General features: G+C 42.9%; 1 protein-coding gene across 2 annotated transcripts in view; it reads left to right on the top strand.

Annotated features, from left to right (window-relative positions):
- The window catches only part of NUP58 (nucleoporin 58), a 29,713-nt gene continuing 17,558 nt past the window's right edge, over positions 1 to 12,155 (top strand). Inside the window, exons 1-10 of one of the 2 annotated variants that reach the window (XM_054973382.1) lie at positions 1 to 307; positions 1,996 to 2,138; positions 3,898 to 3,933; positions 4,890 to 5,039; positions 6,164 to 6,298; positions 7,886 to 7,996; positions 8,942 to 8,966; positions 9,335 to 9,400; positions 9,967 to 10,141; positions 11,068 to 11,147. In XM_054973382.1, coding sequence (XP_054829357.1) covers positions 192 to 307; positions 1,996 to 2,138; positions 3,898 to 3,933; positions 4,890 to 5,039; positions 6,164 to 6,298; positions 7,886 to 7,996; positions 8,942 to 8,966; positions 9,335 to 9,400; positions 9,967 to 10,141; positions 11,068 to 11,147 — 1,037 coding nt within the window. In that variant the 5' untranslated portion in view covers positions 1 to 191. The remainder of the gene's footprint in view (positions 308 to 1,995; positions 2,139 to 3,897; positions 3,934 to 4,889; positions 5,040 to 6,163; positions 6,299 to 7,885; positions 7,997 to 8,941; positions 8,967 to 9,334; positions 9,401 to 9,966; positions 10,142 to 11,067; positions 11,148 to 12,155) is intronic. The other variant, XM_054973381.1, reaches the window with a different exon arrangement.

Genomic DNA, 12,155 nt, shown 5'->3' with positions numbered 1-12,155 from the left:
TTCAGGCGCGGCGCTTCTGACGCCGCAGCGGAACCTCCGGGGTTGATTCAAAGTTTCCGCCCGGGAGAAGTGCGGGGACCGGACGGCCCCCTCCCGCCTGTGGAGGGGGAGCCCGCGCCTGAGGAGCAAGGCCTCGTGCCGTGCGGAGCCCGCGCTCGCCTGACGGGGCTTCCTTCGCCGCCGCCATCGCCATGTCGACGGGCTTCTCCTTCGGAGCCGGCACTCTGGTGACGGCTGCAGCGGCCGCTGCTGGGACCGGAGGAGGGGGCGGCGGAGGCGGTTTCTCCTTCGGGGCCGCCGCTCCGAGGTGAGCGAAGAATGGCGGCGGGGCGGTATTTCACGTAGGAAGGTGCTGTACAGTGGCCGATCGGCTGTAATGTCCCCGCTTTCTAATCCCCTTCGAGTTCAGTGGATTTGGAAGCGTGCGACTTTGTTTAGGATTGCGTTGTGAGCAGGGGCGGGCGGAGTGGGCATCTTGGGCGGGGCGGGGGGGTCCCCTCCTGCTCAAAAAGGAGGAGAGGAACGCAGCAGTACAACCTGTAGCAAAATAAAATGTGAATATTTAAAATGTCCTGGCAGCGGTGCAATCCTATGGAAACTTACAGTGGGGAGAGTTACTCCGGTCTTCTCTGATTTCAGTGGGCTTAGATTGAAGTAACTGTGCTTAGGATCAAACGGGCAATATGTAAGGCTTTTGTTTATTATAAAGAGCCTAGGACCCCGCAGCACGCTCTAAAGTGCCCCCCCTTCCTTTGCAAAATGTTAGCCAGGTTTTTTACTGGCTTTGCTCTGATGAGGTGGGGCAGCAGGGTTTGAGTCCAGGGGCACTTTGGCGACCAACAAGATTTTCAGGGTGTAAACTTTTAAGAGTCAAAACTCCCTTCTTTGAATATAAGTAGGAATGGAGATTCCTGAGCCTTTATATCCCATCCAAAAGGTGGGATGGGTGTTAAAAGGAAAAGCATCTAGATGCAAAGGTACAATGCAGCTTGATTAGATGGCAGGGATATAAAGGCTGAGGGTTCTTTGTCTTGCTCGCATCTGAAGAAGGGTGCTCTAACTTTCAAAAGCTTACACCTTGAAAATTTTGTTGGTCTCTAAGGTGCCACTGGACTGTTGTACTGCAGACCAACATAGCTACCCATCTAAAACTATCCTGATGAGATAGAGAAATGGTACTTGGATTTAATGTACAGCTCTGAAGTAACAAGATTTCTTAACTTTTATGTGTGGTGGTGGATAGTGCCCTCAAGTCAGAGTTGACTTATGGTAACCCCTGGTGGGGTTTTCATGGCAAGAGACTAAGAGAGGTAGTTTGCCATTGCCTGCCTCTGCAACCCTGGTCTTCATTGGAGGTCTTCCATCCAGTTACTAACCAAGGCCGACCCTGCTTAGCTTCTGAGATGAGATCAGTCTAAAATTAAGTAGTATATATTCAATTTGGGACAATGAGACCATAATACTTGTATAGATTTGAAGCATATACTTGAGAGTGTGATTAAGGAATATGCTTTTGTGAAGTTGTTTAGTTTTGCTGTCAATCTGTTTTTGAAACTGAAATTTCAGCTTTGAGACTCTAACTGGAAAGACTTATGTGGTCTTAGAGAGAGATTGTCAGGTATAACTTGAAGGCTAGCAGATAATGTTTGGTTTTAATGGATTGAAATTGCTGTTCAGATGCTTTTGGTATATGATAGTTCTTCAAAATGGGAATAATAGTGACTTATTGTACAGGATTATGAAAAGTATGATCAGTAACTTTATAATATTATTGTGTTACACTACTGGGCACTTTGGTTTTTCTTTTATCATAAAAGGATACTTAAAAGTCAGCTCATACCCTGGTTTAGATAACAACAAAACATTTCCTACTTGTATTTTAAACTTATCCAAAAGGAAACAACTAATGGTTGTTTACCTTGACTTTCAGAATGTTTTGTAGAAATATAATGAAGATGGGAATAAATTTAGCTCTTTTTGCTTGTTGTGATTTAGTTCGACGGGAGGACTTAATTTTGGGACCCTGGGCTCAACAGCTGGCCCAGCTGCTACAACAACAGGTTCTTCTGTAGGCTTTGGAACTGGACTCTTTAGCACAAAACCTGCCACTAGTTTTACACTGGGAGGAACAAATGCAGGTAATATATACTTATTCTGGCAGGATATAAATAAATCACATTAATGCTGATGTGAGCTGAGAATTAATGACAAAAAGCAAAGCTAATAAAACATGAACTGTCCTTCAATGATGCTTTGCAGAACAGTACTGTTAATTTCATTTATTGTTCATATTATACGAAAAGCAGGTCATCTTATTATGTAAAATATAATTATTTGTATTCTATGTGCCAAGTAGTGTTATTAGATGAGGTAAATACTTACAGGTCTTTTTACTAATATAAGTGAACCCAAGAAATTAGTATATAATCAGTGTTTGTGTTGATAAAACTGAAATATCACAATAATATTATGTAAATTGAACTTATCAAAATGTTATGCCATAGGTGTTCAGAGTTTGTTGCAGGTAAGAAGGGCTTGTGGCCCTGGCTTTGATAGGCAGATCAACATTGCTGCCTTCTTCCTAGCTTAGGACTACAGAAAGAAACTACACAGAGGTATTAGAAGCTATGTATGTACTGCACCATAGTGGCATTTAGTAATTTACTTTACTTTACTTTAATTGAATTTTTATACCGCCCATCTCCCGAAGGACTCAGGGCGGTGTACAGCAAAAGTAAAACATACAAATATAAAACACTAAGAATATAAAATAAACATATTAAATAATTTAACTCAAAACAGGACAGTTCAGTTAAAACACATTTAGGCCAGCCCCGCTTGTTGGAATAATAACGTCTTAAGGGCACGGCGAAAGGTGTGTAGGTCAGGGACCATGCGTATCTCCGGGGGCAATTCATTCCAGAGGGCAGGTGCCCCGACAGAGAAGGCTCTCCCCCTGGGGGTCACCAGCCGACATTGTTTGACCGACGGCACCCTGAGGAGGCCCTCTCTGTGGGAGCGTACCGGCCTGTGGGAGGCTATCGGTAGCAGCAAGCGGTCTCGCAAATACCTAGGCCCTAAGCCATGGAACGCTCTAAAGATGGTAACCAGCACCTTGAAGCGCACCCGGAAGACCACCGGAAGCCAGTGTAGCTCGCGCAGGAGAGGTGTTACATGGGCACGCCGTGTCGCTCCCATAATCACCCGCGCGGCCGCATTCTGCACTAATTGCAGCCTCCGGGAGGTCCTCAGGGGGAGCCCCATATAGAGAGCATTACAGTAGTCCAGACGGGAGGAAACGAGGGCATGGGTGACTGTGCGCAAGGCGTCCTGATCCAGAAAAGGACGCAACTGGTGAACCAGGCGAACCTGATAAAAAGCCCCCCTGGCCACGGCCGACACATGATCTTCTAACGACAGCCGTGCATCCAGGAGGACACCCAAGTTGCGAACCCTCTCTGTGGGGGCCAAAATCTCGCCCCCAATAGACAGCGATGGAACCAGCTGGCTATAACGGGGCGCCGGAAACCACAGCCACTCAGTCTTGGAAGGGTTGAGTCTGAGCCTGCTTCTCCCCATCCAGATCCGCACGGCCTCCAGGCACCGGGACATCACGTTAAGGGCATCATTGGGGTGGTCCAGGGTAGAGATGTACAACTGAGTATCATCAGCATACTGATGGTACTTTACCCCAAAACCACGGATGATCTCACCCAGCGGCTTCACATAGATGTTAAACAGACTTGTAGGCCTTTTGGAGGGGGAGGCTATACTGAAGTTTTTGCTCCTCAAGTATTTTAAGCATAAATACTCTGTTAGCATAGCATTGCGAGTGGGCTTCTAGAGGATTTTAATAAGCAGTGATAAATTTTAACCTTACTTTGTACTACTTTACAGGAACAGCAACAACCATTGCTACTGGATTGTCACTCGGTAAGTGCTGTATATTTAACATGAGCTTTCCTTTTCCTTAAAAGCAATGTAACTGTTCACAGCTTCCATATGAGTTTTGTATGTGGCTGTTGTTTAGGAATCTTGGGTAGACCCTAATCGAGTCTGCAAGTTATAACTGTTAACATCTGTCAAAAGCTGGTGCTGGGGACTGTGCCAAATATAGGCTACTTAGATATGTGCAGTTACCTGTGAGTTACTCTCTTTCCCCCTCTAGCAATGTCCTTATTCATTATTTATTTTCGTTAATATTTTATATCCCACTTTTCTCCCCCGTGGCAAACCAAAATGGCTTACAATATTCTTCACTTCTCCATATTATCCTTGCAAGAAATTTGTGTAGTAGGTTAGGCTGATAATTATATGACTGTCCCCAGGTAACTCAGGGAGGTTCAGTGGCAGAGGAGATTCAAACCTAGGTGTTCCAGGTCCTAGTCCAACACTTATCCACTACACCATGCTGGCTTTCTTCTATTCTTGTGGCCCCGGTACATTGTAAAGAGCAAATGCATCCAAGCTGGTTTGGGTGAGACTCATGGTGATATGGTCTGTTCAAATTTTCTTCATTTGCCCAGACAACGTGCAGGTTTAACTAACTACCTTAAGAGTTCAGTGATTTGTTTTATTTGCTGTAGAAAGGAGCCCAGCGTTCACTTGTGCGATCCCTGAGTAGCAGGCACACACACACCACCTCACCAGTAATAATTATTTCTATTTTGTAAGCCATATAGTTTACCTTTGTATTTGAATTGATAAACCATGGTTTGCACTTGCCTTATAGTGGTTTATTCCTTCTTTATATTCCTGGTTTCCAGGACAAGTATATGGTTTGCTCACTGAACCAAGCCTTTATTGGAACTACTAAACATGCTCAGTTTGAGTGGGGTGGTGAGAACAGACTTCAAATATAGAATTAAGATGGAATTGTTCCTTTACAGGTACACCTGCTACTACTTCTGCCTCTACTGCAGGCTTTAGTTTAGGATTTAACAAACCTGCAGGATCAGCCACACCATTTGCTTTGCCTGTCACTTCTACCTCTGCTGGCCTTTCACTTTCTTCTGCTCTAACATCAACTCCTGCAGCAGGTAAGAGATTAATAGTTTTATTTTCAGAGCACCTGTCTTTCTGTTCTGGCATCTCTGTATGTGTTCACAAATGCAAAGGCATAAGCTTTACACTTCAGAAATAAGTAACCTGAGAGAAGTGTGTCAGTACAGTTCTCATAATGATGGCAAAGGAGGATTTGTATTAAATGAATTGGAATGTGTTTGATGGTACGAATACCAGTGCTGCTAAAGTGAAAATGGCCCATGTAATATAGTCTTTGTGGTATATTGCCACAAAGAGTGCTGTATGTTGCACTAATAATCTCACAAAGCCTCCACCTCCTTTAGTTTTCTTTCAGTTTCAGTGGCAGATTTATTAGAAAAGTGTTATTGTTACATGAGAAAATGGCCCAAGATAATAGATTTGTCAGTTGGTCAAGAAAATTTCTTGTTTCTGCTACACCTAAAAGCTGCGTCCTGTGCTTAGTAGGTAGAGGATGAATAGAAAGCCAGCAGGCTCTACTATTTTGCCATTAAAATCACTTTAATAGCTCATAAAGGGGATGCAATGTTGGGTTTCACTCAGCAAACTCCATGCACTGTGCATTAAGGACTTGTTATTTGTCATGTCCCTCCCAACAGATTTTCAGTTCATTTATGCACCTAGGATTAAGTGCAGCATGTTGCATTGGGACTTTCAGGCACACTTCTGTGAGACATTGTACTTATGCAGTGGCTCATGAGTTCAGGTCACAAGGCCATGTTCTGAAGTCTCCTAGTTGGTTCCAGCACAGTTATGAAACTCCTGGAAGCATGTCTGGATCTCTTGCAGAATGTTTTATGTTATAAGAACATATTTGTGCCATCTAGATTGTTTTAAGGGGCTTGTATGCAGCAAGCGTAAAGTTAGGTATCTTTCTTTTAATTATTTTTGTTTACAAGTCCCCTATTCTGAGTTCTTAGGATGACTCATATTGAATAGTGTCACATATTCAGTGAATAAACTTTAAAAGTAATTTCAGATGGAATCTGTGGAAAAGACTGTCCTTGTGCTTGTAACCAAATGGAAGTAGATTGAGCATGTGGTGGATGGTGGCTCTTTGTAAAATAAAAATCAAGGTCATGTCTTCAAATTATTACATTATGGGTTTTTTTTTATTCAGGGTCCTCTGGTTTTACATTGAACTTGGGAGGCACAGCTGCTCCCACCTCAACTGTATCTACAGGCCTTTCTCTAGGAGGAGCCTTAGCTGGATTAGGAGGGACACTCTTTCCAAATGCAAGCACAGCGGCAACAGGTGAGATCCCTCTATTGTTGTGTGATTTAGCCCTTTCGTAGTGGAAAGTAGTAGTAATTTTTGCAGGCCTCACGTTCTGGCATGCTTGAGTTGCTAAACTCTCGAGCAACGTTTGCTGGCACCTCTGTTCAGTAACAGGTCTTCAGAGCTTGAGCACATAGGATTTGAACACTTATCAAACTTAAGGCCCTGTTATATAAGTAACTACATAATATGGGGGGGGGGGAATCTTTGGTCTAGCTGCTATGGTCAGATAATCTTAGGCTGACTGTTGAACAAAAATAAGGTTTTTTTGAAAAAGATTAATGCATATTTATATAACACAGGTGCTTTCTTGAATCTGATCCGGTACTCCACTGGCAACCAATGCAGCTCGCGTAAGAATGGTGTTATATGCGCCTTATTTGGCACTCTCGTAATAACACGCGCCGCTGCATTTTGTACCAGCTGTAATCTCCAGGTCAGGCTCAAGGGCAGCCCTGCGTAGAGCGAGTTACAGTAATCTAGCCTAGAGGTAACCATTGCTTGGATCACTGTAGTTAAGTTACGGGTTGACAGTTAAGGGACAAGTTGCCTGGTCTGCCACATATGGAAAAAAGAGGACCTGATAACCGCTGTGACCTGTGCCTCCATTTTCAGGGAGGCATCCAAGATCACCCCCAGGCTCTTAACCCTTGGAACTGGCACTAACAGTGCCCCATCAAGGGCCGGGAGCCAGAGTCCCAAACCTAATCCCAAGTACAGGAACTCTGCCTTCATTGGGTTCAGTTTCAGCTGATTCTGCTTCAACCAACCAGTCACGGCTGCAAAAGCATGTTCCAGGACATCTGGGGCTGAGTCAGGCTGGCCATCCATCATCAGATACAACTGGGTGTCATCTGCATATTGATGACACCCAAGTCTGAAACTTCGTACCAACTGGGCAAGGGGGCGCATATAGATGTTAAACAACAATGGGGAGAGTATTGCCCCCTGTGGGACCCCGCACACTAAAGGGTGGCAGGATGACAATTTCTCCCCAAGCGCCACCCTCTGTCCCCGACCATGGAGAAAAGAGACAAGCCACTGCAAGGCGGTCCCTTGTATTCCCACATCGGCGAGGCAGTGAGTCAGAAGATCATAATTGACTGTATCGAACGCTGCCGACAGATCCAATAATAAATACCAGCAGTGCCGAGCCACTTCGATCCAGATGTCTATGAAGATCGTCTGTGAGGGCGACCAGCAACGTCTCCATCCCATGTCCCAGACGGAACCCAGACTGGAAGGGGTCTAGGGCTGAGACATCCTTCAGGAAGCCCCGCAGCTGTTCCACCACCGCCTGCTCAATCACCTTTCCCAGAAACAGGAGGTTCGTAACTGGGCGGTAATTGACCAGGTCAGTGGGGTCCAGCGATGGTTTCTTTAAAAGAGGCTTCACCACAGCTTTGTTTAATGGCCCAGGAAAAACCTCGGAGCCTAAGGATAGGTTAACAATGGCCTCCATTCTCTGTGGAGTTAGCACTTTTTAAAAAAAGTATATTCTACTTAATGCTGATGTCTGAAGACCACAAGATGTCTGTGATACAGTTGTTGGATTATTTGCAGGTCTTGGACAGAATGCTTTGGGTTTGACTTTGGGGGCAGCTGCAGCACCAGCCACTACCATTAATGAAGGTCTTGGTGGCATAGATTTCAGCAGTTCTTCAGATAAAAAGAGTAAGTATGTGTATATGAAAGAAAGTATAAGTTTAAATAATATATATTTTTAGAAAGTATAAGCTAAAGAATATATTTTTTAAAAAAAAATTAAATCTTTTTAATCGAATTTTTATGTAGGGGAGATATGTTAAAATCACTGGAAGTCTATTTGAAAATTATCAAGTGATATGAATATGATACAAATACATTCCTCTATGCTTAAACTGAATTTGAACCATCTATCAAACAAATGGCATTAAAGGCTGCATTCCTACTTAAAAAGGACAAAATATCTAACATCTGAGCTTAGGAGTTATAAATATATTTTGGTCTTGCTACAGAGCCTAGTGGCTAGGAAGTGACAGGTTCTAGGACCTAAGAGATACTCTCCTTACCAAGATCCTCCCCAAACACCCTCTGTATGGTGTTGTGCTCGTCCTGTATACAGAGCTGTATTGAGCTCTGCAATGTGGAAGTAATCTTCAAATAATGACTGCTTAGGCCTCTTCTAATCTGATGGCATGGACATTTACTTATGTCAATGAGAAATGCTATTTCCCAAGTTACCGTTAGCTCTTCTTGATTACAGAACTTTCTGTACACTTGAAACTTGATCCTCTGCTTGGTAGCATATTTTGCTTTGTCCACTGAGGCTTGCTTCCAGTTAAATGTGCATAGAATTGTAATCTTTGGGTCAAATTATGTGGTGTGAGTTTGTTTTGAGGTTAAGGGCTCAGTTTAGATCCAGAGCATGGCATGGGCTGGAGGATGATTTTGGCTGACTCTAGTCCCCCACCTCCCCCGGCAACTGCTTACCTTGTAAAGGGATACAGGTACCTTTCAGTACCCATACAGTATAACTCAAAGAAACTTACTGACATTTTCATACATAAAATTAAGAAGCTACTTTATTTTAAAATCTTCATAAAATATTTTGTCCCCCCCCCTCCTTTTTCCCCCCAGGTGACAAAACAGGAATTAGGCCAGAGTAAGTATGTCAGTTATTTCCTAATCAAAGAAATATCCTTTAGAACTTGTGTTTTAAAATGAACTGAATTGTTTGAAGAATACATTGACAAGATCTTATCTGGGTGCTAAAAGATAAGGTAATTAAGATGGTATGGTTTCCTAGGATGAAGGTTCTTGGATTTCTGAGTTGGGGAAGGTAATAGCAGGTGGTAGGATGAAATACTGAAAATATGACAAGGAATTTTGAAAGCTTCCTAACTTTGCTGCTTGTTATGATTTGTTAGTTTTAAGATGGAACATGTAGACAATTCACTCTTAATGTAATTCTTTGCTACTGCAGTGGTAAAAGCTGAGGCTCCTAATAAAGCACTTATTGTCTGTTGGCAGGGATAGTAAGGCACTTAAAGATGAAAATCTACCTCCAGTAATCTGCCAAGATGTGGAAAATCTCCAGTAAGTATATTCTCATTGAAAGTCCAAATACTTCAACAACACTAGTCAGAAAATTGTGTTGCAAGTGACTGAATGGGTTTGTCTGGATCAAAGATTGGGCATCTTGATTTGAGTTTTTCATCTCGGTAGTTTCATCTCAGCAGATATAATTAAAGTAAACTAAGATGAGAATTTGAGCTGCTTGTGCTGGCAGAGGAGAGAAAGATCTGCTTTGAAAGCTCCTTCCATGAGCTCTTTCGGCTGGGCAAAGTCCATTATGAATGCTGGAATAAGTTGTTGTAAATACTCCTTCTTATAGTTAATCCTAGCATATTATTCTGATTGCCACTAATTTTGTATACGTTTTTATTACTAATTTTTTAAAAGATAGTGAGTGATCAGTAAAAGCATGAGCTGTTTTTGCAGTTCTGAAATGCTGAGTGCTGCCTTCATGGTATTTGGTACCTTGAATCCTGTGTGGGTTTAGTCACTTTTTAAGTAAAACAGTAGATCTAAGGAGGAACCTTGTCTATTTGCTTTGGTGTGGATAAATGGTCTTTTCTCTCCCCCCACCCCCCTTTCTCCAGGAAGTTTGTAAAAGAACAAAAACAAGTCCAGGAGGAAATCAGTCGAATGTCTTCCAAAGCAATGCTTAAAGTGCAGGAGGATATTAAAGCTTTGAAACAGCTTTTATCAGTGGCTGCCAGTGGATTACAGAGGAACACTCTTAACATTGATAAACTGAAAGTGGAAACTGCTCAGGTATGACAGCCAGTGAAGACAGCTTGTTGTCTTGAAGCCCTATATAGACGTCCTCATAACCTGCTTTCTTAGAAACATTGCTTGCATGTGTGTTTACTTGACCAACAGCCATTTGTTCCGGGCAGTCCTTGCACCCATTATCAGCTGAGAATTACACATTTATGTTGGAATAGAGTATCAGTGTAAAGACACCGTTTTAGACTAGAATAGCCAGGCTGTGTGACCATTGGGGGAAATAAGGCTACTTGGTTATAGTTTTATCTATGCATTTACTTTATAGCTCGTCTTTGTCACATTGATTCAAGGCAGATTTGAAAATATAAACACGATGCAGTCAGACACTATAAGATACCCGATAAATAATGCAATTGAACTAGGATTACAAAAATAGAAAACAGTGCAAACAGTCTAAAACATGACATACAAGAAATAATCCAGAAAATGGATTACAAAAATAGAAGATAATGCAGTAGGAACAAGATTATATGTAAGATAACGGAACAATAGAGTGTACGATGTCTGCCTTACCTCCTCCTGCCCCCAACAGACAAACTGGAGGACCTGGGCTATCAGTTTTGGTTTTCTGTTGTATCTATAATTTCAGGTTGTAGTAATAAAAGACTGTTGGCTAGTTCCCATCCTGTGGCAAGGGCTGCAGCACTGAGATACAGACTTCCATGAACATCATGTGTATTATGTATCATGACTGTTGTAGTGAATACAAATTGGAGATATAGTCGATGATTACCAAGGGGCTTCATCTAAGGCAGAAAAAGGCAGTCTTTCTGACTTCCTTTCTTAGCAGTCACAGTCATAGGAAAGCTCAGTTCAGGGGGAAACTTTTCAGGACATCACTTTATGATAAAGTATTACTATTAATTGCATTTTAAAACGAGAGCCACTCTTTTTCTGTCCTGCTTTTTTAGGAACTTAAAAATGCTGAAATAGCATTAAGAACGCAAAAAACACCTCCTGGTCTTCAGCATGAAAACACAGCACCAGCCGAGTAAGTACAGGGTTAGAAGTTACGACTTTTTTGCATTGTCTGCTGTAGCTTGCTAGTATGAATAAGTGAAGGAGCCCCCAGCTACCTCCAATCTTCATTATCCTTTATGGGGAAAGCTATGGGGGCTATCCAGGGGGCTGTGGGTGGTACTTTGCAAGCAAAATCCACCAAATTTTCTGCAGACCTACTCCTAACTGTCCTCTAAAGATTCCCTAAGTTTCAGGGGTATTGAACTCCAAGGTCCAAGCCAGTGGGCCCTTTAAAAAGGTGCCCCCAGCCACTCCATTTGTTCCTGTTGTGGGGGAAAAAATTCCAAGTTGACTCCCACTACGGAAACATCTGGACCAAGCACCCCAACAACCCCCCCCCCCGAAGGACACCAACAACAGTTGAACACCAGACCAATCTACGCCAACAGAAAACAGAATCCAGCAAAAAACACCAACAAAACTTCTGTAAAGAAAAGGCAAGTCCCAACAACAAGGGGAAACAGTCCCCCCCCCCCAAGAACAACTAGCAAAAATTTACAGCGACAAAGAAAGCACCCACAACAGGGGAAAGCAGCCCCCTCACGGAAGAACAAGTGAATTTAATAAAATTAACAGGAACTATAAAACTCCAAACAACAAATTAACCACAAAAGGATAAACACCCCAAAGAACAAGCAGCAAAATGAACAGTAAATATAACTTCAAAAGCCAGAAATTAAAGCCCCCCAGACAAAACCCCAACCAAAACACCCTCCACATACAGCAAAAAAGCAGTTTTTAAAATGCAAAGTAAAAAACCCTTCCCTGCCTCCCCTCTCTCCAAAGAGAGAAGAAACCTAGTGAGTCTACAACTCTCGAACCAGGCACCAGCAGAAGTCCTCAATGCAGAAGGTCTCAGTGCAGGCAGCAACAGCCAGGAATCCACTTAGGTCATAGTCCAAGGCAGTACGAGGTCACAGGCTAGACAGAGTCAGGTTCAGTGGTGGCAAGGTCGAGAGTGATTCAACTAATTGCTTCC

This window comes from Eublepharis macularius, chromosome 3 (genome assembly GCF_028583425.1).
Source record: "Eublepharis macularius isolate TG4126 chromosome 3, MPM_Emac_v1.0, whole genome shotgun sequence".
In the NCBI taxonomy this organism is placed as follows: Eukaryota; Metazoa; Chordata; class Lepidosauria; order Squamata; family Eublepharidae; genus Eublepharis; species Eublepharis macularius.
This window is presented reverse-complemented; position numbering and strand designations above follow the sequence as displayed.